The sequence below is a fragment of the Amblyraja radiata genome, chromosome 28 (assembly GCF_010909765.2).
Source record: "Amblyraja radiata isolate CabotCenter1 chromosome 28, sAmbRad1.1.pri, whole genome shotgun sequence".
NCBI classification, from domain to species: Eukaryota; Metazoa; Chordata; class Chondrichthyes; order Rajiformes; family Rajidae; genus Amblyraja; species Amblyraja radiata.
In genome coordinates, this window is record NC_045983.1 from 34,398,407 (window position 1) to 34,425,666 (window position 27,260).

The following is a 27,260-nucleotide window of genomic DNA, read 5'->3' on the forward strand; positions in this document are numbered from 1 at the left end:
ACAATCAAATTAGATCAAATAGAACAAGTTGTCCTACAACTTTAGGCTGTGCACGCCATATGCAGGAAGAAGGCAGAGACAGATTCTTAATTAGAACGGGTGTCAAGGGTTACGGGGAGAAGGCAGGAAAATGGGATTAGGAGGCAGAGATCAGCCAGGAATGAATGGCACAGTAGACTTGATGGGCCGAATGGCCTAATTCTACTCCTATAACTTGTGAATTTGTGACCTTCTTGCTGTTATTTAACCAATGTAAATATATTGTAGGCATTTTTCAAAAGATCACCTCAATCTCACGAATGTCTTGGAAAATAAGCATGGATGCTTTTAGGGAATCAATGGGCAAAGGGAGCGGGAACTTTCATAAACACACCTGAACACGATTGAACATGATTTGAGAAGGTGATGGCGGATACAAATGGGGAACGGTGTTGGTGAGTTGGCTGGGATCTCATCTCCTGCACCCTCCGAGATACTTTGAGGGTTCAAGGTCAGTTTATTTTCACATGTACCAATGAAGGTACAGGAGGTGCCATTGATGTAACACAGAAACATAGAAAATAGGTGGAGGAGTAGGCCAATCGGCCCTTCGAGCCAGCACTGCCATTCAATATGATCATGGCTGATCATCCAGAATCAGTACCTCGTTCCTGCTTTCTCCCCATATCACTTGATTCCGTTAGCCCAAAGAGCTAAATCTAACTCACTCTTGAATACATGCAGTTGCAGCGGTGACTGCGGGAGGTGAGGGACAGCACATTTATGGGTCCAGGTGTCCGGATGGAGCCACTGGAGGCCCTGCAGCAGCCTGGAGCTCCATTAGACCGGGCGCTGCTCCAAGAGGCAGACTGTGCAGATCGGACGCGGCCTGCAGCGGCACGGGGCGGTGTTTGAGTTTAGTTTAGTTTATTGTCACGTGTACCGAGGTACAGTGAGAAGCTTTTGTTGCGTGCTATCCAGTCAGTGGAAAGACAATACATGATTACAATCGATCCATTTACAGCGTATAGATACATGATAAGGGAATAACATTTAGTGCAAGGTAAAGCCAGCAGAAATGTCCCTGTGTGGAATGGAGATTTAAAGAGTGTGGAGTGATTGTTATAGGAGTTTGTAGATCTGCTTCTGTGACGAGCACACATTGTCGCCATCTGGGTCGTGTGGAGGACGCCAACAACTTCGCCAGGCCAGGCCGACCCCTGCAACTCCCACCCAGTGCCGTCGCCAGGACAACGGGCCTTCATGGCCAAGTCAAGACATTTCTTAACAACTTTAGGACTTGAAAATGATAAAATGGAAACATGGCGACTCTCGAGTACTGCCTCAGTGTCATCTACTATTCCGACACTCTTGTATACCCAGGTATGAGTGTGCCCACGTATAGCAAGAGTTTTACTGAACTGTATGCAAAAAAAGAATTTCACTGTACGTAACTACATGCGACAATAAAGTGCCACTGAACAAGTTCAAGAAGGATTATCAGTTTTGGAACAAGACTGTACCAATTGGTGCATGTGACAATAAATGTAACTTGAACTTGAAATTCCTTATTACCTCATAAGTGATAAGGTTGTAAGTGATAGGAGCAGAATTGGGCCAAATGGCCCAATTCTGCTCCTATCACTTACAACCTTATCAAGTCTACCCCGCCATTCAATCATCGTTGATCTATCTCTCCTACCTAACCCCATTCTCCTGCCTTCTCCCCATAACCACTGACACCCATACTAATCAAGAATTTTCATTAACAATTATTACTTGAAGTTATCAATTTGAGTTCTCCAAGGAATATTGCCTGAGGTTTATTTTGAATGGACAATACTTAGCAATCAGAATCTCACTTGCACTGAATGCTTTGGCCAATAATAGTGGATAAAAAGGGTCTCGACCTGAAACGTCACCCATTCCTTATATCAGAGATGCTGCCTGTCCCGCTGAGTTACTTCAGCATTTTGTGTCTACCTTAACACAGTGGAGAATAAACCTTCATAATAGCTCAAAGCTGCATAATGTCTCTTGCTTTGATGATAAGGTTTTCTTTCTGAAATTTCACAGACGGTAGTTGAATCCCTTGTACTTTGTAATAACAACTTCAAATAGAGAGGATTGTTTGCCCAACTGAAAGTTGTATCTTATATCACACACGCACACATGCACACAGCTTCAACCTACAGGGTTTTGAAACAGATGATGAACAAGGTGATCACAGTCTGCCAAATTAAAGAAGTCTGCCAACATCTTAAACATGCATTTTCATTCTTAAAGCACTCAGAAGAAATAATACAAATGTTGAGTTAATTTTGAATAATTGTATATTTTTACCGCATGTATCTTGTTGCAATGGAAGTTCATGTCATAGGAGCAGAATTAGGCCATTCAGCCCATTTTCTCTGCCATTCAATCATGGCTGATCTACCAATCCCTCTCAACCCCATACTCCTGCCTTCTCCCTGTAACCCCTGACACCCGCACTAATCAAGTACCCGTTAATCTCCGCTTTAAAAAACACCCAATGACTTGGCCTCCACTGCCGTCTGTGTCAATGAATTCCACAGATTCACCACACTCTGACAAATGAAATTTCTCCTAGTCTCCATTCTAAAGGTACATCCTTTTGTTCTGAGGCTGTGCCCTCTGGTCCTAGACTCTCCCACTAGTGGAAATAGTCTCACCACATCATAGCAAACAGGAAATTAAATGAAACCAGTGGCAAAACAGGAAATTACATCAGTGGCAAACAGAAAATGAAATTAAATCAGTAGCTGTTATATTAAAAATCCTTCTTACCTCATCATCTGAATCATTGAAAATCGAATGTTTGGATAATGCTAAGGTGTTCTGCTTTGCCTTTGGAAGTATAAGCCCATACCTGTGAAAATAATAAATACATTATGCATAATGCTGTTTTTATTCCCAAAAATCACACAAATGTTAGATCAGCAACTGCCCTGGAGTCAGAGCATCATGTGCTGTAGCATGGAAACAGGCCTTACAATCCATGCTAACCAACACGCCCCATCTACGCTTGTCCCACCTGCCATCGTTTGGCCCATATCCCTCTAAACCTTTCCTATCCACATACCAGCCCACATGTTTTTTTAAATTGCCCTGGATGTAAGCAATAAAGTACTCACATAATTTTACAGCACAGAAACATGTTGCCTGACCTACCACCCTCATGGTGGCCACCAAGTACACATCTACACTAGTCTGATGCACCAGCAATTGCTACCCCTCGACGACTGGTATGCTAATCCAGATGTTTCTGAGATGTATTGACTGTACTTGTCTCCATTTCCTCCTCTGTGCGGCAGTGTGTCACACATTGTACTCACTGGCTGGGTGGACAAAGGCCAGGGTTGAAAAGATAGGTGCGAGACAAAAGGATTGAAGGGTTGCGTGTCGTGAAGCTAGAGCAAGTAATGTAAGTGAAATGTATGTGGAAACCAGCAGATCCGTGGTTCTACATTGTTTTATAAATTTGTATCAAGGCTAGCTTGCACTTATATTCTACGCCCCAGCTAATAAAGCCACGCATCCCATTTGAATTCATCACTCCGTAAATCCTCAACCATGTGTAGCTAAGAGCTCCTTGGAGAGCTAAGAGATATTCCTAGAGGAATTATCACCAACAGCTCGGCCTGGGCTGCCTATATTGAAGCAATGGCCAAGAAGTGCCAACGCCAAGCACACCAAGGCCAGCAGCATAATCAAGGACCAGTCTCACCCCGGCCACTCCCTCTTCCCCCCTCTCCCATCGGGCAAGAGGTACAGAAGTGTGAAAACGCACATCTCCAGATTTAGGGACAGTTTCTTCCCAGCTGCTATCAAGCCACTGAACTATCCTCTCAACAACTAGAGAGCGGTCCTGAACTACTATCTACCTCGTTGGTGACCCTCGGACTATCTCTGATCAGACTTTATCTTGCACTAAACGTTACTAACATTATTCCCTTTAACATGTATCTGTACACCATGGATGGCCCGATTGTAATCAGGTTTGTCTTTCCGCTGAATGGTTAACATGCACAAAATCTTTTCACTGTACCTCGGTACATGTGGCTATAAACTCAACTCAAACACAAATCAGCACATCACACATATCAGGATTAAATTCCATGTGGTTTTGTTTGGTTTTGCACTGTATTGTTTTTTTTTCATTTATTGAACTGTTATTTTATTTGTTATTATGTTATCTGCCGAGTACTTTGTTTACAAACCTGTGTTGCTGCTGCAAGCAAGAATGACATTGTTCCGTGTCAGTACACATGAAGATTAACCAATCTGGATTCTCCAGACCCAGTTTACATTTACCAGATCTTAATTAACCCTTTATCTAACTACTTGCAACGTTACCGTGTTGTAGTCATAGAAACATAGAAATTAGGTGCAGGAGTAGGCCATTCGGCCCTTCGAGCCTGCACCGCCATTCAATATGATCATGGCTGATCATCCAACTCAGTATCCCGTACCTGCCTTCTCTCCATACCCTCTGATCCCCTTAGCCACAAGGGCCACATCTAACTCCCTCTTAAATATAGCCAATGAACTGGCCTCAACTACCCTCTGTGGCAGGGAGTTCCAGAGATTCACCACTCTCTGTGTGAAAATCACCTTCACCCTGTACTGTTTCAACCACTTGCTTACTTCACTCCCTGGGATTAACTTTAGTTTAGTTTTAGTTTAGAGATAGAGCACGGAAACAGGCCCTTCGGCCCACCGAGTCCACGCCGACCAGTGATAACTGCACACTAACACTATCCTACACACACTAGGGACAAGTTACAATTTTACTGAATCCAATTAACCTACGTATGCACGTCTTTGAAGTGTGGGAAGAAACTGGAGCACCTGGAGAAAACCCACGCGGTCACAGGGAGAACGTGCAGCACCCGTAGTCAGGATCGAATCGCTGCGCCACCATGCCGCCCAAATACTCCCTATCCCTAGTAGGTCTATCTATATAACCATATAACCATATAACAATTACAGCACGGAAACAGGCCATCTCGGCCCTACAAGTCCGTGCCGAACAACTTTTTCCCCTTAGTCCCACCTGCCTGCACTCATACCATAACCCTCCATTCCCTTCTCATCCATATGCCTATCCAATTTATTTTTAAATGATACCAACGAACCTGCCGCCACCACTTCCACTGGAAGCTCATTCCACACCGCTACCACTCTCTGAGTAAAGAAGTTCCCCCTCATGTTACCCCTAAACTTCTATCCCTTAATTCTGAAGTCATGTCCTCTTGTTTGAATCTTCCCTATTCTCAAAGGGAAAAGCTTGATCACGTCAACTCTGTCTATCCCTCTCATCATTTTAAAGACCTCTATCAAGTCCCCCCTTAACCTTCTGCGCTCCAGAGAATAAAGACCTAACATATTCAACCTATCTCTGTAACTTAGTTGTTGAAACCCAGACAACATTCTAGTAAATCTCCTCTGTACTCTCTCTATTTTGTTGACATCCTTCCTATAATTGGGCGACCAAAATTGTACACCATACTCCAGATTTGGTCTCACCAATGCCTTGTACAATTTTAACATTACATCCCAGCTTCTATATTCAATGCTCTGATTTATAAAGGCTAGCATACCAAAAGCTTTCTTTACCACCCTATCTATATGAGATTCCACCTTCAAGGAACTATGCACGGTTATTCCCAGATCCCTCTGTTCAACTGTATTGTTCAATTCCCTACCATTTATCATGTACGTCCTATTTTGATTTGTCCTGCCAAGGTGTAACACCTCACATTTATCAGCATTAAACTCCATCTGCCATCTTTCAGCCCATTTTTCCAAATGGCCTAAATCACTCTGTAGACTTTGGAAATCCTCTTCATTATCCACAACACCCCCTATCTTGGTATCATCTGCATACTTACTAATCCAATTCACCACCCCTTCATCCAGATCATTGATGTACATGACAAACAACAAAGGACCCAACACAGATCCCTGAGGCACCCCACTAGTCACCTGCCTCCAACCCGACAAACAGCCATCCACCATTACCCTCTGGCTTCTCCCATTCAGCCACTGCTGAATCCATCTTGCTATTCCTGCATTTATACCCAACAGTTTAACCTTCTTAACCAACCTTCCATGAGGAACCTTGTCAAAGGCCTTACTAAAGTCCATATAGACAACATCCACTGCTTTACCCTCGTCAATTTCCCTAGTAACCTCTTCAAAAAATTCAAGAAGATTAGTCAAACATGACCTTCCAGGCACAAATCCATGTTGACTGTTCCTAATCAGACCCTGTTTATCCAGATGCTTATATATATTATCTCTACGTATCTTTTCCATTAATTTGCCCACCACTGAAGTCAAACTAACAGGTCTATAATTGCTAGGTTTACTCTTAGAACCCTTTTTAAACAATGGAACAACATGCACAGTACGCCAATCCTCGGGGACTATTCCCGTTTCTAATGACATTTGAAATATTTCTGTCATAGCCCCGGCTATTTCTACACTACTTCCCTCAATGTCCTAGGGAATATCCTGTCCGGACCTGGAGACTTATCCACTTTTATATTTTTCAAAAGTGTCAGTACTTCTTTTACTTTGAAACTCATAGTATCCATAACTACTCTACTCGTTTCCCTTACCTCACATAATTCAATATCCTTCTCCTTGGTGAATACCGAAGAAAAGAAATTGTTCAATATCTCCACCATCTCTTTTGGCTCTGCAGATAGCTGCCCACTCTGTTTCTCCAATGGACCAATTTTATCCCTCGTTATCCTTTTGCTATTAATATAGCTGTAGAAACCCTTTGGATTTACTTTCACCTTACTTGCCAAAGCAACCTCATATCTTCTTTTAGCTTTTCTAATTTCTTTCTTAAGATTCTTTTTACATTCCTTATACTCCACAAGCACCTCATTTACTTCATGCTGCCTATAATTATTGTAGATCTCCCTCTTTTTCCAAACAAGATGTCCAATTTCCCTTGAAAACCAGGGCTCTTTCCAATTTTTACTGTTTCCTTTCAACCGAACAGGAACATAAAGATTCTGTACTCTTAAAATTTCCCCTTTAAGTGTCCACCATTTCTCTTCTACATCTTTCCCATAAAACAAAATGTCCCAGTCCACTCCTTTTAAATCATCTCGCATCTCATCAAAGTTAGCCTTTCTCCAATCAAAAATCTCAACCCTAGGGCCAGTTCTGACCTTCTCCATAATTATATTGAAACTAATGGTATTGTGATCATTGGACCCGAAGTGCTCCCCAACGCATACCTCCGCCACCTGTCCCGTCTCATTTCCTAACAGGAGGTCCAGCACTGCCCCTCCTCTAGTAGGTACCTCTATGTATTGCTGCAAAAAAACTATCCTGCACACATTTTACAAACTCCAAACCATCCAGCCCATTTACAGAATGTGTTTCCCAGTCTATGTGTGGAAAGTTGAAATCTCCCACAATCACTACCTTGTGCTTACTACTATCTGCTATCTCCTTACATATTTGCTCTTCCAATTCTCGTTCCCCATTTGGCGGTCTATAATACACCCCTATAAGTGTTGCTACACCTTTCCCACTTCTCAGTTCCACCCAAATAGCCTCCCTAGATGAGCCCCTCCGACCACCACCAATCACTCACACACATTCACACACATTCACACACAGGCAAAGGTGGGTGAAGTGTCTTGCCCAAGGACACAACGACAGTATGCACTCCAAGCGGGATTCGAACCGGCTACCTTCCAGTTGCCAGCCGAACACTTAGCCCACTGCGCCATCTGTCGTTCCATGTGTTGTACATGCCCTGCTACGTACGCTGGACTAACCTGAATTTTTATTTTCATTTAAATGAACCATGCCTGTGACTAAACACCTGCTCTGTCCATTCCCGTGCCAAGTTAGTGTTACCAACTCCAGCAAATCTCGCAGCTCGGATATTGACCTGTTAAGAATCATGGAGTTACACAGCACAGAAACAGGCCCTTCGGCCCAACTTATCCATGCCGATCAAGATGCCCCATCTACGCCAGTCCTATTTGCCCGCTTTTGCTCCATCTCTCCATCTCTCTAAACCTTGCCTCTCCATGCACCTCTCCAAATACATTTTGAATGTTGTTATAGTACCTACCTGAACTACCTCTTCTGACTGCTCGTTCCATGTACCATGTACCCAACACCTCTCACCTTAAACGGATGTCCTCCCATCCGTCTCTTTAATCTCCTTAACTCTTTGAAGAGTCAAATTAAACCTGAGCAAATTTTATATGTAATCCCATTCTTCAAAATATGGAAATGAACTGTGTGCTAAGAAACAGATTGAATCTGAAACCAGCTCCCATCTCATAATCTATAAATTTATTTAGTCTGACTGCAATTTCTTCCTTATCAAAGGACTTGCTGAAGCTCCAAAACAGAAGGTTTATCCATTATCTAACTTAATTACAAGAAAATCTTTAAGATCTAATGATGCAACAACACAGCTTGCAAATACTTTGAATCACAGGAAATGCATTAACGGATGCTTTATTAGGGCCAATTGTGGCTGTCACATCAACACACCACCAGACTTTCAGGAGCCTTGTTTTATGCTGAAGATCCTACCCCAATAGGCAAATTCTAACAAGGTATCATCTAGTTTTAGTTTTAGAAATACAGTGCAGAAACAGGCTCTTCGGCCCACCGAGTCTACGCCGACCATCAATCAGGAGGAGGCTCAAACGACAGCGAAGCATCACTCCCTGACAAGCTCAATGCGTTCTACGCACGCTTTGATGGGGGGGAACACTGTTGTTCCTTTTTGAGCCCCCATTCGACCTGATGGTATTACAGTCACAGTCACAGAGGCCGACGTCAGTAGATCCTTCAGGAGGGTGAACCCTCGGAAAGAGCCTGGACCTAATAGTATACCCAGTCGAGTTCTCTAAACCAATGCAGACCAACTGGCTGGAGTTTTTACGGACATTTTTAACCTCTCACTTCTGAGGTCTGAGGTTCCCACCTGCTTGAAGAGGGCATCAATAATACCAATGCCCAAGAAGAGTAAGGTGACGTGCCTCAATGACTATCGACCAGTGGCACTAACGTCTGTGGTGATGAAGTGCTTTGAGAGGTTGGTTATGGTGCACATCAACTCCGCCAGGCTGTTGTTTATAGACTACAGCTCGGCGCTCAATACCATCATCCCCTCCAAGCTGGTTACCACGACCGGCATCAGGTCAGCTCCTTCTTGGACAACCTGGAGAAGGACGCCAAGACCAAGAGCAGCGTCGTTCATGTTGAGGGTAGAGGGACCAGAAGAGCGTCCCTTGTAGCCAGGGTCCGGAGGGCAAGGAGCACCACCACTCCACGTAGGGTCCGTAAGAGGAGTGGCTCTGCTGTCAGCGGCCGAAGGACTGGTGAAGGGATCTAGGGAGTAGGCAGGGCTGAAGATATCCTGGTTGGGTTGCTCCTAGGCCTGGCCAACCTGGCCATCCGCGAGTCACGGCGCCAGGCAGAAGAGGGCTTTGCCCGAGCCAGATGCTTCCCCTTTACGGGGTTGTACAGTAGTTATTAGAATATTTGTAAAATAGTTGTTTGATGATTTTGTAACATGGTGGGGGGGGGGTGTCCACACGGTTTTGTTTTTTTTATCATGTTGAAATTAAATAAATAATTTTTTGATACAAAAAACAAAACAAAAGCTGGTTACCAAGCTCACGGAACTGGGTCTCTGCGCATTCCTCTGCAATTGGATCCTCTACTTCCTCATCAACGGACCAGTCTGTTCGAATTGGCAGAAATATTTAATCCTTCGTAACAATCAGTATCTCAAGGCTGCGTGCTCAGCTCTATACCCATGACTGTGTAGCCGGACATAGTGCGAACTCCATCATCAAGTTCGCCGACGACACCACTGTTGTTGGGCGAATTACAGATGGTGATGAGTCAGAGTATACAAGTGAGATCGACCGATTGACCAAATGGTGCCAGCACAACAACCTGGCTCTCAACTGCCATTCGGCCCATCAAGTCTTCTGACTGTCTACTCTATCTATGCCTCTCATAATTTTATATACTTCTGTCTGATCTCCCCTCAACCGCCAGCATTCCTGAGGAAACAATCCAAGTCTGTCCAATTTCTCCCTGTAGCTAATACCCTTTAATCCAGGCATCATTCTGGTAAACATCTGCTGCACCCTCTCCAAAGCCTCCACATCCTTCCTGTGTTGGGGCCACCAGAACTGCTCACAATACCCCAAATGCAGCCTAACCAACGGTCTTTATCAGTATTGAAATGCCGGCACTTAGTCCATATCCCTCCATTCCCTGCATATCCATGTGGCTATCCAAAAGTCACTTAAACACCACTCTCGTATTTGCCTCCACCACCACCTCCAGCACAGCGTCCCAGGCACCTCTGTGTAAAACATTTGCCCCGCACAGCTCCTTTAAATTTTTCCCCTCGTATCTTCAAGATATCCGCTCTAGTATTGGATTTCTCCATCCTGGGAAAAGGGTCCTTACTGTCAACTCTTAGTTTAGTTTAGTATACTGTCACATGTACCAAGTTACAGTGCATGCAAAATTACATTCGAGCAATCCAGCGTACAGATGCAAAATAAAGGAAAAACATTTAATGTGATAAAGTACAGTAAAGTCTGATTGAAGATAGTCTGAGGATCTTCAATGAGGTAGATAGTAGCTCAGGACTGTTTTCTGGTTGTTGGTAGGATGTTTCAGTTGCCTGGTAACCTCTGGGAAGAAACTGTCCCTGAATCTGGAGGTGTGCGTTTTCACACTTCTGTACCTTTTGCCCGATGGGAGAGGGGAGAAGAGGGAGTGGCCGGGGTGAGTCTGGTCCTTGATGATGCTGCTGGCCTTGCCGAGGCAGCTTGAGGTGTAGATGGAGGCAATGGAAGGGAGGGTGGTTTGTGCGATGGTCTGGGACGTATCCTCAATTCTCTGCAATTTCTTGGAAGATTTTGGATGGAGCTGTTCCCAAACCGTGCTATGATGCATCCCGATAAAATGCTTTCCACAGTGCATCTGTAGAAGTCGGTGGGAGTGGTTGGGGACATGCCAAACTTCCTAAACCTTCTCAGGAAGTACAGGCGTTGGTGTGCATTCTTGGCCATTTCTTCCCCTACCTATGCCTCTCATCATTTTATATATTTCTAACAGGTCTGCAGCACCATCCCCATCCAAGCCCAAACTATCAACATACATCTTCCAAAAAACAAGACGAGAATGATCCCAGGAATGAGTGGGTTAACATATGATGAGCGTTTGACAGCACTGGGCCTGTACTCGCTGGGGTTTAGAAGAACTTACAGAATAGTGAAAGGCTTGCATAGACTGGATGTGCAGAGGATGTTTCCATTAGTGGGAGAGTCTAGGACCAGAGATCATAGCCTCAGAATTAAAGAACGTTCCTTTAGGAAGGCGATGAGGAGGAATTTCTTTAGTCAGAGGGTGATGAATATGTGGAATTCATTGCCACATATGGCTATGGAGGCCAAGCCATTGGATATTTTTAAGGCAGAGATAGATTCTTGATTAGAACGGGTGTCAGGGGTTATGGGGAGAATGCAGGAGAATGGGATTAGGAGGGAGAGATAGATCAGCCATAATTGAATGGCGAGTAGACTTGATGGGTTGAATGGCCAAGTTCTACTCCCACCCCACATGACCCCATGCATTTTTACAGAGCAACAGCAAATGAGGCAGGACAGGCATACATAGTTCTGGTTTTGAGTTTGCGTTAACATATTTCAATGCTTAAACATATTATGTGATACAATTTATGTGAATCTCCTCGGTGACCTTTAATTACCTTGCACTAAACGTTATTCCCCTATCATGTATCTGTACACTGTAAATGGCTCGATTGTAATCATGTGTTGTCTTTCTGCTGATTGGATAGCACACAACACAAGCTTTTCACTGTACCTCGGTACACGTGACAATAAACTACACTGAATTAATAGTATTGACTCTTCCACACTTCCAGAGATGCATCATAAGAAGCAGAATGTATGCTTGCATCACAGCTTGGTTTGGAAACAGCTCTGCCCAAGACTGTAAGAAATTAGAGTTGTGGATGTAGCCCAGTTCATCACACTGACCAAACTCCCCACCACTGACTTCATCTACACTTCATGCTGACTTGGAAAAGCAGCCAACATAATCAAAGACTTGTCCCTGTCCCACCCCAGTCATTCCTTTTTTCTCCATGCTCCTATCCAACAGAAGGTATAGAAGCTTGAAATCGTGCACCACCAGACTGAAGAATAGCTTCTTCCCCTCTGTTATCAGGCTTCTGAACGGTCCTTCCGTAAACTAGATTACTGTCCAATCCCTGTGTGGTCATTGGACCTTGTCTCTGGAACTGGTGCGCTACAATGCTGAGAACAATATTGTTCACTCTGTATCTTCCCCTTTGCTCCACCCTATTGTACTTGAGTTTGGCTCGATTGTATTTATGTATAGTATTATCTGATCTGTTTGGATAGCATGGCAAACAACGCATTTCTTGGCATTTTGAGTAGATCGACTTGTTCCATATTGTAACGCCCATTATCCATCAGTGGCTGACACTCACCTCTTCAGTAGTGTGTTGCCACATGTTTGTTTAGCACACCCTGCAAATCAACATTGAGGAATTCACAAAAAGCACGCTGCCCTTCAGCCAGTGTAGACTACTCACTGTTAATAGTTAGTTTTGACCCAATATACCATGGCTTTTTTGAAACGCCCTCAAAACTCACAAATCACACCTGTTTCTGGCACACACCACACAAAGGGGAGAAATCGTTTTGCATCCAGATGGGACACAAGGAAGAATGGGTTAGGGGGGGGGGGGGGGGGGGGGAACCGTTTCGCTGAGCACTTGTGCTCGGTCCGTCAAGGACTGCTGGAACCATTTTAATGGAGAGCGTTGTGAATCAGTGTAATTCTTTGCCACAGAAGGCTGTGGATGCCAAGTCAATGGATATTTTTATGGCAAAGATAGATAGATTCGTGATTAATACGGGTGTCAGGGGTTGTGGGGAGAAGGCAGGAGAATGGGGTTAAGAGGGAGATAGAATGGCAGAGTAGATTTGATGGGTCGAATGGCCTAATTCTGCTCCCATCACTCATGATCTTTTGAATTCCCCTTCCCTTACCGACCTTTCTGTCCTGGGCCTCCTCCATTGCCAAAGTGAGGCTATACGCAAACTGGAGGAACAGCACCTCGTATTCCGCTTGGGTAGCTTACAACCCAACGGTTTAAACATGGAATTCTCCAATTCTAGGTAACTAATCTACCCAACAACCCCCCACTTGATTCTTTAATGTTCTTTTCAAACTGAAGAGTTTGTGGTGCGTGGGTCTCAAAAGGAAGCACGGTCCAGTGTTTTGAGAGGCACCTTTAATTATGTTCCTCCCACTTGTAGGGAAGACCAAACAAGAGAAAGATGGCACCCAAACCCCTGCCTTTAAACCCTCTGGCTAAGGGCCGCCTCCGGACTGAACCACTCCCGTGCCGAGGGGTTCGACAGTATGATGGCACGACCCTTGGGAGCCGCCACAGGACCCCCCCCCCCAGAACCAGAGGCACGAAACACACCGGCGGGCGCATGACACGGCCGGCCCGCGTGCGGAAGTCAGCCGATCGTGGGGCTGGCGGAGGCATAGGTGGAGGGAATGGTCGAGGGACCGGCGGGAGGACAGGTGGAGTGACAGGCGGAGGGAGCCGTGAAGGGGGGCGCCCTCGAGGCCGAGGTTGGGCAACCAGCACCGGCTGGTCAATGTCCAGGTGTGCTGGCTTCAAACGGTCGATCGACACTGCCTCCGGCCGGCCCCCCATGTCCAGGACAAAAGTCGACTGCCCGTGTTGCAGCACCCGGAACGGGCCCTCGTACGGCCTCTGGAGTGGCGTCCGGTGGGCATCATGGCGCAGGAAGACATATGGGCAGTCCCTGAGGGCTGATGGCACGTGTGGCCGAAATGTCCCATGGCGGGACGTCGGGACGGGTGCGAGCCTGCCAACTCGCTCGCGAAGGCGCTTTAGGGTGGATGAGGGCGTTCCCTGCTGCCCCGGCGCCGACGGCACGAACTCCCCGGGCACCGTGAGTGGCGACCCGTACACGAGCTCAGCCGATGATGAGGCCAAGTCCTTTTTGGGAACAGTCCGGATGCCCAGCATGGCCCACGGCAACTCGTCCATCCAGTCGGGGCCGGAGAGTCGTGCCTTCAGTGCTGCCTTTAGTTGCCGGTGGAACCTCTCCACCAGACCATTAGCTTGCGGGTGGTAAGCCGTGGTGTGGTGTAGCCGCACCCACAGCAAGCGAGCCATGGCTGACCACAGCTCGGAGGTGAACTGTGGCCCCCGGTCTGAGGAGATGTGCGCCGGCACCCCGAAGCGAGCAATCCAGTGCGCACGAGCACACGTAGCCGTTGAAGTATCGGCCAGCGGAATGGCCTCCGGCCACCGCGTGAAGCGGTCCACCATTGTAAGCAGGTGGGTGATGCCCCGGGACGGCGGGAGAGGCCCTACAATGTCTACGTGGAGATGGTCGAATCGCCGGTGAGGTAGACTAAACTCCTGGAGAGGCGCACGGACATGGCGCTGGATTTTTTGCCGTCTGGCACGGAATGCAGGTGCGAGCCCAATGGCCAACCTGCTTGCGCAGACCGTGCCACATGAAACGAGCGGCCACTAGTGCCGTTGTCGCCCGGATTGATGGGTGAGCCAGTCCGTGGATCACCTTGAACACCCTCCGGCGCCAGGTGGCAGGGACGATGGTGCGCGGCTGACCGGACGACACATCGCACAGGATTGTCACTCCCCCAGGACCGAGAGGGACATCCTCAAGGCGGAGGCCGGAGATGGCAGTCCGGTAGGTGGGCACCTCATCGTCCGTGAGCTGTGCCTCTGCCAGAGCAGTATAGTCAATTCCGGGCGCCACCTCGAACACGGCGTTGATAGCGGGGCGGGACAATGCGTCGGCCACCCGGTTCTCTTTCCCCTCGATGTAGCGGATAGATGTTGTATACTCCGAAATGTAGGCCAATTGCCGCTGCTGTCGTGCGGACCACGGGTCAGAAACCTTCGCCAGGGCGAAAGTGAGCTGCTTGTGGTCCGTGTAGGCTGTGAACGGGCGGCCCTCCAGGAAGTAGCGAAAATGACGCACTGCCAGGTACAGAGTCAGGAGCTCGCAATCGAACGCGATGTATTTCGTCTGCGCACAGTTGAGGTGCCGGCTGAAGAAGGCCAGGGGCCGCCAACCTCCGCCAGTCAGTTGCTCCAGCACAGCACCAACCGCCGACTCCGAGGCGTCCACCGTGAGAGCAGTTGGGGCATCTTCCCGCGGGTGCACCAGCAGTACGGCCCGAGCAAGGGTCTCCTTCGCGCCGTCAAAAGCTGCCCCTGCCTCGTGGGTCCATTCAACGTTCTTGTTCTGCCCACCCGCCAGAAGTTGATACAGAGGCCGCATGATGTGGGCCGTGGATGGCACGAAACGATGGTAAAACGCCACCATGCCGACAAACTCCTGCAGGCCACGCACCGTGCGTGGGCGGGGAAACCGACGGATGGCGTCGACCCTGTCAGGCAGGGGATCCGCGCCTTGCGCAGTCACGCGGTGGCCGAGGAAGTCAATCTCGGTTACACCAAAACGGCACTTGTCGAGGTTGATGGCCAAACCATGCTCGCTGAGCTGCTGACAGAGCTGCCGACGGTGGGCGCAGTGCTCCTGCTGCGAGCGGCTGGCCACCAGGATGTCGTCCAGGTACACAAACACGAAATCAAGGTCGCGACAAACCCCGTCCATTAGGCGTTGAAAGGCCGAACGGCATCCGCGTGAACTCGTAAAGTCCGAATGGCGTGATGATCGCTGTCTTGGGCACGTCATCCGGATGAACCGGGATCTGGTTATAACCCCGTACCAGATCCACTTTTGAAAATATTGTGGCCCCAGCTAAATGGGCGGTGAAGTCCTGGATGTGCGGTACGGGGTATCGATCCGCTGTTGTTGCGCCGTTCAGCCGTCGGTAATCCCCGCAAGGTCGCCAGCTCCCGCTCGACTTAGGGACCATGTGGAGTGGGGACGGTCAAGGGCTGCTCGAAGGGCGGACGATCCCCAAGGTCTCCATTGTGCGGAATTCCCGCCGTGCCAGATGCAGTTTATCCGGCGGCAGTCGGCGTGCTCGTGCATGGAGAGGTGGGCCGGTAGTCTGGATAAAATGTACCACTCCGTGGCTGGGGGTCGATGATCGAAACTGTGGGATCAGAATGTCTGTGAACGCGGCCAAGATCCGTGCGAAGCAGGAGTCCACGGACGCCAGGGGCCGTCCCACCGGTTGATACAAACGCAACGTGATCGGCTCCATCGTAGCGGCGTTGACCAAACGCTGACGCCTGAACCCACCATGAGGGAATGCGCCCGGAGGAAATCGGCCCCGAGCAATGGCTGGGAGACGTCGGCAATGGTGAACCGCCATGAGAAATGGCAGGAGCCGAACATGATCAGAACCATGCGCACTCCATATGTGCGGATGGGGCTGCCATTCGCCGCTGTGAGGACGGGCCCCCGCTTACCGGAACGAATGTCGGCCAGCGAAGGGGGCAGGACGCTGAGCTCCGCTCCAGTATCAACGAGGAAGCGGGTCCCAGCCGCCACGGGGACTATTGGCAGCCAGCCCAGGCGTTTCCCGGGAACGTGCACGGCTGGCGGCATTGTCGTGCTGCAGCACCCCAGCGCTGATGGAATTAGCACCAGCGCCTCATGTTGGTGTTACTTGGAGCTTGCCTGCTCCCGCTGGTGGTGCCTGCAGCTTGCTGGCTCTGGACTGCAGGTGCAGTACCCCTCACTGCGGCTGGGGGCGATCGTACGGGCCGTCGGGCTGGAGCTGTCACTCCTTCCACAGCTCCCCCGCCCCACCGGAGGAAATCGGGAGCTGCCGGGGTGACGTCATCGGCGCGCCTGCCGACGGCCAGCGCATTGACGTCATCAGGGCGCGTCGGCCTCAGCGCGAACCCGTCTCTGCTGACGTCATCAGGGCGCGCCATCCACAGCGCGTCAGTGCGCCTCCCGAGGGCCCTGAGGTCAACAAAGGAGGCGTCTGTGAGCTGCAGACGAATGTAGGCCGGCAGCAGATGCAGGTATGTATATTCGAATAGCAGGCACGGCGTGTGCCCATCAAGTAGAGCCACCATCTCCTTTAGGAGGCTAGATGGCCGTCGGTCGCCTAGGCCCTCCATATGCAGGATCCTAGCAGCACGCTCCATCCTGCTTAGGCCATAAATATGGAGCAGGAGCTCAAGGCCGAGATATTTATCAGTGTCCGGGGGGGCTGCGAGGAAGTCCGTGACCTCTTCAACCGTGTCCTGGTCGAGGGCCCCCACCAGGTAATAGAAGCGGGTGGCATCGACCGTGATGCCCCGCAGGTTGAACTGGGCCTCCGCCTGCTGGAACCAGATGAGCGGCCGGGTGGTCCAGAAGTTGGGCAGTTTCACCGAGACCGCGTCCAGAGACAGGGCCGGGCCGGCCTGTGAGGAGGTAGGGCTTTCTCTTCTCTCCATCATGATGCCAATGGAGCGTCAGGGGTCACCAATGTGGTGCATGGGTCTCAAAAGGAAGCACGAAGTCCAGTGTTTTGAGAGGTACCTTTAATTATGTTCCTCCCACTTGTAGGGAAGACCAAACAAGAGAAAGATGGCACCCAAACCTCTGCCTTTAAACCCTCTGGCTAAGGGCCGCCTCCGGACTGAACCACTCCCGTGCCGAGGGGTTCGACAGTATGATGGCACGACCCTTGGGAGCCGCCACAAGTTAATCGTTGACCCGGACAAAAGAGCTATCTACTGTTCCACAACTGCTCCAAACTCAGATTTATCCACACTGAAAAACACGAGCTATCATAAATTTTCTCAGTCTGTCTCTGGCCCTCGAATGCCTATGACAATCAACTTCAGTAGTTATCTCAAAACTGCCCTCCTATTCCAATACAGAGTGAATAGCTTGGATAGAGTGAATGTGGAGAGGATGTTCCATTAGTGGGAGAGTCTTCTAAAAGGATGTACCTTTAGGAAGAAGAGAAGGGATTTCTTTAGTCAGGGGGCGGTGAATCTGTGGAATTCATTGCCAGACAGATATGCAGGACTTCAATGGATATTTTAAGGGGGAGATTGACAGATGCTCGAGTTGTACGGTTGTCAGGGGTTATGGGGAGAAGGAGCTCGTTCCATACACTGGAACCATCCATGCCCTCTGGCAGCTCGTTCCATACACCTACCACCTCTTTGTGTGAAAAAGTTGCCCTGCAGGTTCCTAAGAAATCTTTCCCCCCTCACCTTAAACCTATGTCCTTGGGTTCTTACTCTGGATAAGAGACTCTGTGTGTTTACCCTCTATTGTATGTCTATTCCTCTCATGATTTTGTACACTGGGTACTCGTCCAGGGTTTGACCCTAGGACTTCTTGCACATTAAGCAATTTATCTCTCGAACCGAGAATCATATCAATCTTTTTATTTCTGGAAGTCAATAAACTTATGGTGACAGGTGAAAGGAGATTTGTCGGAACTGGGATAGCAAAGAATTAGCATAGAATAAGAAATGTATTCATTATGTAATCCTCCAATTATTCTGCCCAGTGTTCAAACACACACTATGACTCAATTTTATTTTCCTAGGGTCAGTGTTAAACATATAACCTTCTGCCATTACAAAAACTACTCAAGACTAAACTTATGAACACACAAGCAGCACCATTTAAAAATGATACACACAAGGAACTGCAAAAAAACATTATAGGAGCAGAATTAGGCCATTCAGCCTATCAAGTCTATTCCACCATTCAATCATGTCTGATCTCTTTCTCTCTCAACCCCATTCTCTTGCCTTCTCTCCATAACCCCGGACAACAATACTAATCAAGAAGCTGGAAGATTATAAATGCTGGAATCATGAGCAAAACACAAAGTGCTGGAGGAAGGAGAACAGGGGTGAGGGGGAAAGATAGATCAGCCATGATTGAATGGCAGCGTAGATGAGGTAGGCCGAATGGCCTTATTCTGCTCCTCGAACCAATAATTCATACATAACAATCTCAATACCAAGGGAGCCTTAAATTGCCTCCGTTCCTTTAATCTTGTACCCTACAAATATTTATTATGTGGTATCTTCTAAAAAAAACCAGCACTTTTAGTGCCATTTGTAGGTGGAAACGCTGTCCAAGAAACAGAAGTTTACTTAAATACTGTCACTAGTACAGTATCAGCATCTGAAAGGCAGATTCATTGATAGTGTAGGAGTGGCCATTGAACCTGCACTGAACTCATGGGATGTCAGGACTGTCTTATGAAGAAAGACTGGATAGACTTGGTTTATACTCTCTAGAATTTAGGAGATTGAGAGGGGATCTTATAGAAACTTATAAAATTCTTAAGGGGTTGGACAGGCTAGATGCAGGAAGATTGCTCCCGATGTTGGGGAAGTCCAGGACAAGGGGTCACAGCTTAAGGATAAGGGGGAAATCCTTTAAAACCGAGATGAGAAGAACTTTTTTCACACAGAGAGTGGTGAATCTCTGGAACTCTCTGCCACAGAGGGTAGTCGAGGCCAGTTCATTGGCTATATTTAAGAGGGAGTTAGATGTGGCCCTTGTGGCTAAGGGGATCAGAGGGTATGGAGAGAAGGCAGGTACGGGATACTGAGTTGGATGATCAGCCATGATCATATTGAATGGCGGTGCAGGCTCGAAGGGCCGAATGGCCTACTCCTGCACCTAATTTCTATGTTTCTATGTTTCTACGAACTTAGGTGTTTGTCATAATGTCTGATGCCGCACTTGAACACCTTGCCAATTAATTCAGAGATCTAACATCAGCCTTCTTTGCTACAGAAGGCTGTGGAGACCAAGTCAGTGGATATTTTTAAGGCAGAGAAAAATTCTTGATTAGTACGGGTGTCAGAGGTTATGGGGAGAAGGCAGGAGAATGGGGTTAGGAGGGAGAGATAAATCAGCCATGATTGAATGGCGGAGTAGACTTGATGGGCCTAATTCTACCCCTATTCCTTATGATCCAGCCAAGGGTGGACAAATACTTTAAAATTGCTGAGTTCTCTACTGATATTTCATATTGCCCACACACCAGCCTTTGGGCAGCACAGTGGCACAGCAGGTAGAACTGCTGCCCCTCACAGTGCCAGAGACCCGAAACGTCACCTATCTATGTTCTTCAGAGATGCTCCCTGACCCACTGAGTAACTCCAGCATTTTGTGCCTCTTTGTACCCTTTATCTCTGCACTGTAGATGGCTTGATTGTCTTTCTATTCACTGGATAGCATGCAAACAAAAGCTTTTCACTGTACCACGGCAATAATGAACTAAACATCTTTGGCGTAAAACCAGTATCTGCAGTTCCTTGATAATACAGGTGCACCTTTTATCCGGAGTTCCGGAAACCGAAAAGCTCCGAAAACCGGACATTTTTTCCAGGATGTCGTCTGCACACCAAAGCTCGCATTTGGGTCCAAACATGACCCAAAACCGGACGCCCGCAGCCCCAGCTCCGCGATGTTGGGAATCGGCGGCCACAGCGCTCCAGAGCTTACCGCACGGCGACCTGGTAAGGCATTGCCCGCTCCCCGCTGGTATCCCAGCGCTGTGGCCGCCGACTGCCAACATCGCGGGGCTGCGGGCCTCCGGCCGCGGGCGGCGCTGGATTTGGAGCGCCGCGCAGCCAGGGGTAGAGTTCGCCGGGGTCGGAGCTCCAACCGGCGACGCCCGCAGCCACAGCTCCGCGATGTTGGGAGTCGGCGGCCACAGCGCTCCGGAGCTTACTGCACGACGACCTGGTAAGGCATTGCCCGCTCCCCGCCTCTCCGACCAGGTAGGGGACTAAGAATTAAAGTTTCCCCCTTCATACCCCCCCACCACATAAAATCCCTCCAAACTAACTGACTAACATTTAAGCAATGATTTACAATGATTCCCCGGTCTCCGGGGAGGAAGCAGCTGCTCCAGACTTTTCAAGCCGCCCGCGCTGCCTACCTAATCTACGCTAAAAATCTTCCATTCCGAAATCCGAAAAATTCCGAAATCCGAGGAATGTGTGGTCCCAAGGCTTTCGGATAAAAGGTTGTGTACCTGTACAATCAGAAATAAGGTCATAGAGACATACAGCGGAAACAGGCCCTTTGGCCCAACTTGCCTACACCGAATGGTGATCATTTAAGGGCAGAAAGAAGGCTGCAGAGGCCGTGAGGTTTAGTGAAGGAATTCTAGTATCTCCCGTCTACACTCGTCCCACCTGCCTGCCATTGGCCCATATCCCTCTAAACCTGTCATATCCATGTACCTGTGCATGTTTCTTAAACGTTGCGATAGTACCTGCCTCAACTACCTCCTCTGGCAGCTCGTTCCATACACCCACCACCCTTTGTGTGAAAAAGTTGCACTGCCGGTTCCTAAGAAATCTTTCCCCCCTCACCCTAAACCTATGTCCTTGGGTTCTTACTCTGGATAAGAGACTCTGTGTGTTTACCCTCTATTGTATGTCTATTCCTCTCATGATTTTGTACACTGGGTACTCGTCCAGGGTTTGACCCTAGGACTTCTTGTACATTAAGCAATTTATCTCTCGAACCGAGAATCATATCAATCATTTTTTTTCTGGAAAGAAAAATGGAAGGTTTTAATATATTTTTTTAAGATACTAAGGTGATACCTAACTATCTGGAAGTCAATAAACTTATGGTGACAGGTGAAAGGAGATTTGTCGGAACTGGGATAGCAAAGAATTAGCATAGAATGAGAAATGTATTCATTATGTAATCCTCCAATTATTCTGTCCAGTGTTCAAACACACACTATGACTCAATTTTATTTTCCTAGGGTCAGTGTTAAACATATAACCTTCTGCCATTACAAAAACTACTCAAGACTAAACTTATGAACACACAAGCAGCACCATTTAAAAATGATAGGAGCAGAATTAGGCCATTCAGCCTATCAAGTCTATTCCACCATTCAATCATGGCTGATCTCTTTCTCTCTCAACCCCATTCTCTTGCCTTCTCTCCATAACCCCGGACAACAATACTAATCAAGAAGCTGGAAGATTATAAATGCTGGAATCATGAGCAAAACACAAAGTGCTGGAGGAACTGAGCAAGTCAGGCAGCATTTTTAGACTTTACTTAGACTTTAGATGTACAGCATGGTAACAGGCTGTACATCCTTTTTCCTTCCTTCTCCCCCCCACCCCCCATCAGTCTGAAGAAGGGTTTCGGCCCGAAACGTCGCCTATTTCCTTCGCTCCATAGATGCTGCTGCACCCGCTGAGTTTCTCCAGCATTTTTGTGTACCTATGGTAACAGGCTCTTCAGCTCACTATCGAGCATTATCGAGTACACTAGCACTATCCTACATACTAGGGACAATTTACAGAAGCCAATTAACCTATAAATCTGTACGTCGTTAGAATGTGGGAGGAAACCAGAGCACCCGGGGAAAACCCACGCAGGTCACAGGGAGAACTTACAAACTCCGCACAGACAGCACCAGTACTCAGGATCGAACCCGGGTCTCTGGCGCCATGAGGCAGCAACTCTACCACTGCACCACCCGTCGTGAAGGGAGTTGGTTGATGATGTTTTGGGTCAAGGCCCGCTGAGTTACTCCAGCGTTTTGTGTTTATCTTCAGTGTAACCCAACAGCTGCAGTTCCTTCCTACACAACTCAAGATCTGTCCCTTGGATCGGAGAAGCTTAGAGGGATACGGGACAAATGGAACTAGTGTCTCTCTGGGGCCGTGGACATGTTAGAAACATAGAAAATAGGTGCAGGAGTAGGCCATTCGGCCCTTCGAGCCAGCACCGCCATTCAATATGATCATGGCTGATCATCCAACTCAGTATCCTGTACCTGCCTTCTCTCCATACCCCCTGATCCCTTTAGCCACAAGGGCCACATCTAACTCCCTCTTAAATATAGCCAATGAACTGGCCTCAACTACCTTCTGTGGCAGAGAATTCCAGAGACATGTTGGGCCGAAGGGCCTGTTTGCAGTGTTGGACGCAACTGCAGGCAGGTTTACAACATGAAGAAGGGTCTCGACCCGAAACGCCACCCATTCCATCTCTCTGTAGATGCTGGACCTGTATCTGTGTTGTGTGGCTCCAAAATATAATTTAAAAAGGGATATGAGGGAGTTGCTGGAGTTACATAAACTACACGGGATGTAAATGGCATTGTCCCCACCCAATTCCACAGGCCCCGGGTTACGGACTCCCTCTCCCCCCCTCCCTCTCCTCTCCCCACCACACACACACACACACACAGGGCCCGGGGGCCGCTCCCGCCCGCCGGTCGGCCGGTTGGTCACTCACTGCCTGCCGGGGGCCGCCATAGGCCCAACTCTCGCCGCCGCTTTCCGCCGCCTGTGTCGGCCTTGACTCGAGGCGGCTCCGGTGGGGGAGGGGCAAGGGGCCCGCGTCGCAACGTCACGTCACGTCACGACGCTCCCCGACGTCACGTTGCGCCGCGCTCAGTCCGTCATCACGCCGGCCGACGCTCCCCCCCCGCCCCGGGCCTGAGGTAACTCCCGCCCCCGCCGCTCGTCGTCGATCCTTCACGCCGTTCCCGCCCCCAGTCTCTACACACCAAATATTATAGAGGAGCCCCCAACCCCAACACCCTCAACCCCAACACCAACAACACCCCCAACACCATCAACCCCAACCCCAACACCCCCAACCCCAACACCCTCAACCCCAACACCAACAACATCTCCCTGCCACAGAAGGTAGTTGAGGTCAGTTCATTGGATATATTTAAGAGGGAGTTAGATGTGGCCCTTGTGGCTAAAGGGATCAGGGGGTATGGAGAGAAGGCAGGTACAGGATACTGAGTTGGATGTTAGAGTTGGATGATCAGCCATGATCATATTGAATGGCGGTGCAGGCTCGAAGGGCCGAATGGCCTACTCCTGCACCTATTTTTCTATGTTTCTATGTCTATCACCAACACCATTAATTCATGCAGAGTAATGTGGCGTTTTTTCATCGTTTATAATGTGTATTTTTAGTAAAAGTCAGGAAACATTGTTAGATATGATTGCTAACAATGTTCACTGAAGGAGGGGGGGGGGGCAGTAGGACCCAGCAGAGTCAGACCACGTGGTGTCTGCATCGTGGAGTGTTTAGGCCCAGTGCTAAGGTTGGAACGCTGGTGAGTTGACGGCAGAGTCGCTGGTGGAGGGCCGTGGGGGGCTGGAGTAGGGATACGGGTCGGCGGCAGCAGCAGTGGCCCCACCCGGCGAGGTGGTGAGAGTCGGCAGCCGCGGCAGTTTCGGTAGTCTGGGCCCAGGTTTGGCCGCTGGGTAAGTGAGTGGGTGAGTGAATGATTGGGTGAGTGAGTGTGTGTTTGAGTGAGTGAGTGGGTGGGTGTGTGTGAGTGTGTGTGGGTGGGTGGGTGGGTGTGTGAGTGTCTTCTTCTTGCGTATGGCGTGCACAGCCTAAAGTTGCAGGACAACTTGTTCTTTTTGATCTTATTTGAATGCATTCGTCGAAACAGGGCAGACCACGTGAAGGTTGCAATCTCCCACCCCTGTGTGAGTGTGAGTGAGTGTGAAGGCTCAGAGCTGCAGGAGGGCCAGGGCGAGTTGGTGCTGGGCCGCCACCTCTGCAAAAATACATGATTACTGTCTTTTTCTTTACTTGCTCGATAATTATATTTCATGATAATTAGTGAGTGTAACTGTGCAATATTTTGTCATATTATCAAATTAAGTATTATATGTTTTATTGTACTAGCTATACACCGGGATGTAGTGATAGGCTATAATCTTGTTTGACCCTCTTGGGAGACTAGCTTGCCCCCCCAGCAAAACCTGAAATGACGCCCCTGTTTGACAGCTCCGGCACCTAAAAAATTAGCACTGGTCACAGACTCCCCATGTATCATACAATAATGAAGAGTAAAATCTAAGCTTCAAGCTCATGTAGGTGTTTCTAATAAATAGAGGGGGGGGGGGGTTGTCTTCAACTGTGGAGTTTTCTGGGGCAAGTCTGTGTAGCTAGGCCATACCTACTGTAAGTGTACGGAAAGCATTAACTGCACTGTTCTCTCTCTCTGAGTGTGTGAAAGCTCACACACACACACTGCAGGCACAATGCATTCCCCATGCAGAAGGCATGCATGCACCATGGAGCTCGAAATCTCCAGCTCCGTGCATGCACTATACTGTGTGCATGTACTATGTATGCATGTATGTATGTCTATGAACACCGGACAATTTCATTTTCTCTTACAGGGGTGTGTAAGGTACTAGAGTGATACATTGCTGGTAATATAGGCATGAAAGTACTCTGCTAAACTTGTTTCCTCTACAAAAATGACACCCTCACTTCCAATAAAATAAGAAAGAAATGACGATAGCAAATCTTATAAAAATCCTCTTGGCACATGCAATAAATCTACTCAAGCACCCATCTGCTGAATGTACCAGTCTCTACTGATCTACAACTATGACATACATATTCATAAGCTGCCAGGTTGCTTGTGTGTATCATACAAAGTCAAGAAAGTTTTTTTCTGATGCTGGCCCCTAATTACTGATCGGAGAAGACTCGGAGTCAGAGTGGGAAATGATCATGCAACAAAAGTCATGACGGCCATGAAAGTTCTCTCCAGTCACTGACTGATTTCAGCAAACAGCAATGCCGGGAAGTTGTATGTTTAACACTAGATGGATCCATGATCCAAAGTACCAAGAGTGGATTGCTAAAGCTGACATACATCATGCCAAATGTCGACTCTGTCATAAGACAATAGACTTGGCCAGCATGGGTCAATCGGCGCTCACTAGTCATGGAAAAGGAGCTAAACGCCAAAAGTATTTAGCTGCCCTATGTGAAGAAAACCAGAGCAAGATGATCATAACATCATTCTTTACAAGAGACTCAAGCTCAGCCGCTCCCACAACTGCCCATAAACCACCAGATGCAGCTCCTTCATCCTCATCAGACTCGGGGACTATGCCACCGAGTAGCAAGCCCCGTGCACGATCAGCTCCAGTGTCATTTGCCAGCAACACGGATACATTAAAAGCCGGATAACGGTGGCTATTGAGGCACGTGACAGCACACAATAGTTACGAATCATCTGAGGATGCAGGTGAACTGTTCAGGGTGATGTTTCCTGATAGTGAGATAGCCTGCAGGCTTCAGTGTCGTGAGGAAAAAACCTCCTATTTATCTATCTTCGGGTTGGCACCACACTTTAAAGATTTGTTGACATTGCGTTTAAATAGACAATAGGTGCAGGAGTAGGCCATTCGGCTGTTCGAGTAAGCACCGCCATTCAATGTGATCACGGCTGATCATCCCCAACCAGTACCCCGTTCCTGCCTTCTCCCCATATCCCCTGACTCTGCTATCTTTAAGAGCCCTCGCAAGCTAAAGAACAGGATCATTATGTCCTCTCTTCTGGGATCTCAGTTTATGGGGCATGGATCATCTGAAATCATGGTGGAAAAATTCCATCTGGGTCTTGGTGATTTGCCATTGAGGAATCTAGTGCAAATCTCTAGTGATGGACCAAATGGCAACAGGAAGTTTCACCGCCTGTTACCAGCAGAGGTAGGCTACGTCTAGTTTATCGTTTTTCATAATTATTTCGTATTGGTCTAGATCCACTATTTTTATTGTTATTATCATTATTTTCAGGATTTAAACTTCTATGTATAAATAATAAAATTCGACAATGAGTCCACTTATTGGGAAGGTGAGTAGGCGTGGAGCAACACCTACAATAGGGACGGACTCCTACACAGTGGAGTCCGTCCCTATAACACTGATTACACCAAAGATGATTGAGCGGATCAATCTTTGGAACGGATTACACCAAAGATACTAGAGGAGCATTGCCCGCTGCCTCGGGAGCGCCGACCGCGGGCAGACGCTTGAGGCTCTCCCGCCGGCCGCCTTCATCTGGTATCGGGGAGACCGAGAATCAGTCCTGGATCAACTCAGGAGTGGAGGAAACGTCCTCTTCTCCCAAAGATACTAGAGAAGCCTCTAGTATCTTTGCTTTTCCCTGCGACCTGATGGAAGAGCAGATTGTAGAACAGTGGAGTCCGTCCCCGCTACCAAAGATGTCGCGTTTGGCATAAACAAATGGCTGCCGTGACGTTCCGTTACGTACTACACGTCAGTCCATTGGATTTCGGAGGGGTGGTCTATCTTGCTCTGCTCTATAATCTTTGGTATTATCTGTCACCATGTGGCACCGGTCGGAGGTTA

At 48.2% G+C, this 27,260-nt stretch overlaps 1 protein-coding gene across 1 annotated transcript in view; it reads right to left on the minus strand.

The window, feature by feature from the left end:
* nsrp1 (nuclear speckle splicing regulatory protein 1) overlaps positions 1-23,477 on the minus strand; it is a 40,040-nt gene extending 16,563 nt beyond the window's left edge. Inside the window, exons 1-2 of the mRNA XM_033046281.1 lie at positions 23,346-23,477; positions 2,788-2,869 (exon numbers count right to left, since the gene is read on the minus strand). Of these exons, the coding sequence (XP_032902172.1) occupies positions 2,788-2,869; positions 23,346-23,365 (102 nt within the window). The 5' untranslated portion in view covers positions 23,366-23,477. The remainder of the gene's footprint in view (positions 1-2,787; positions 2,870-23,345) is intronic.
* Positions 23,478-27,260: the final 3,783 nt, after the last annotated feature.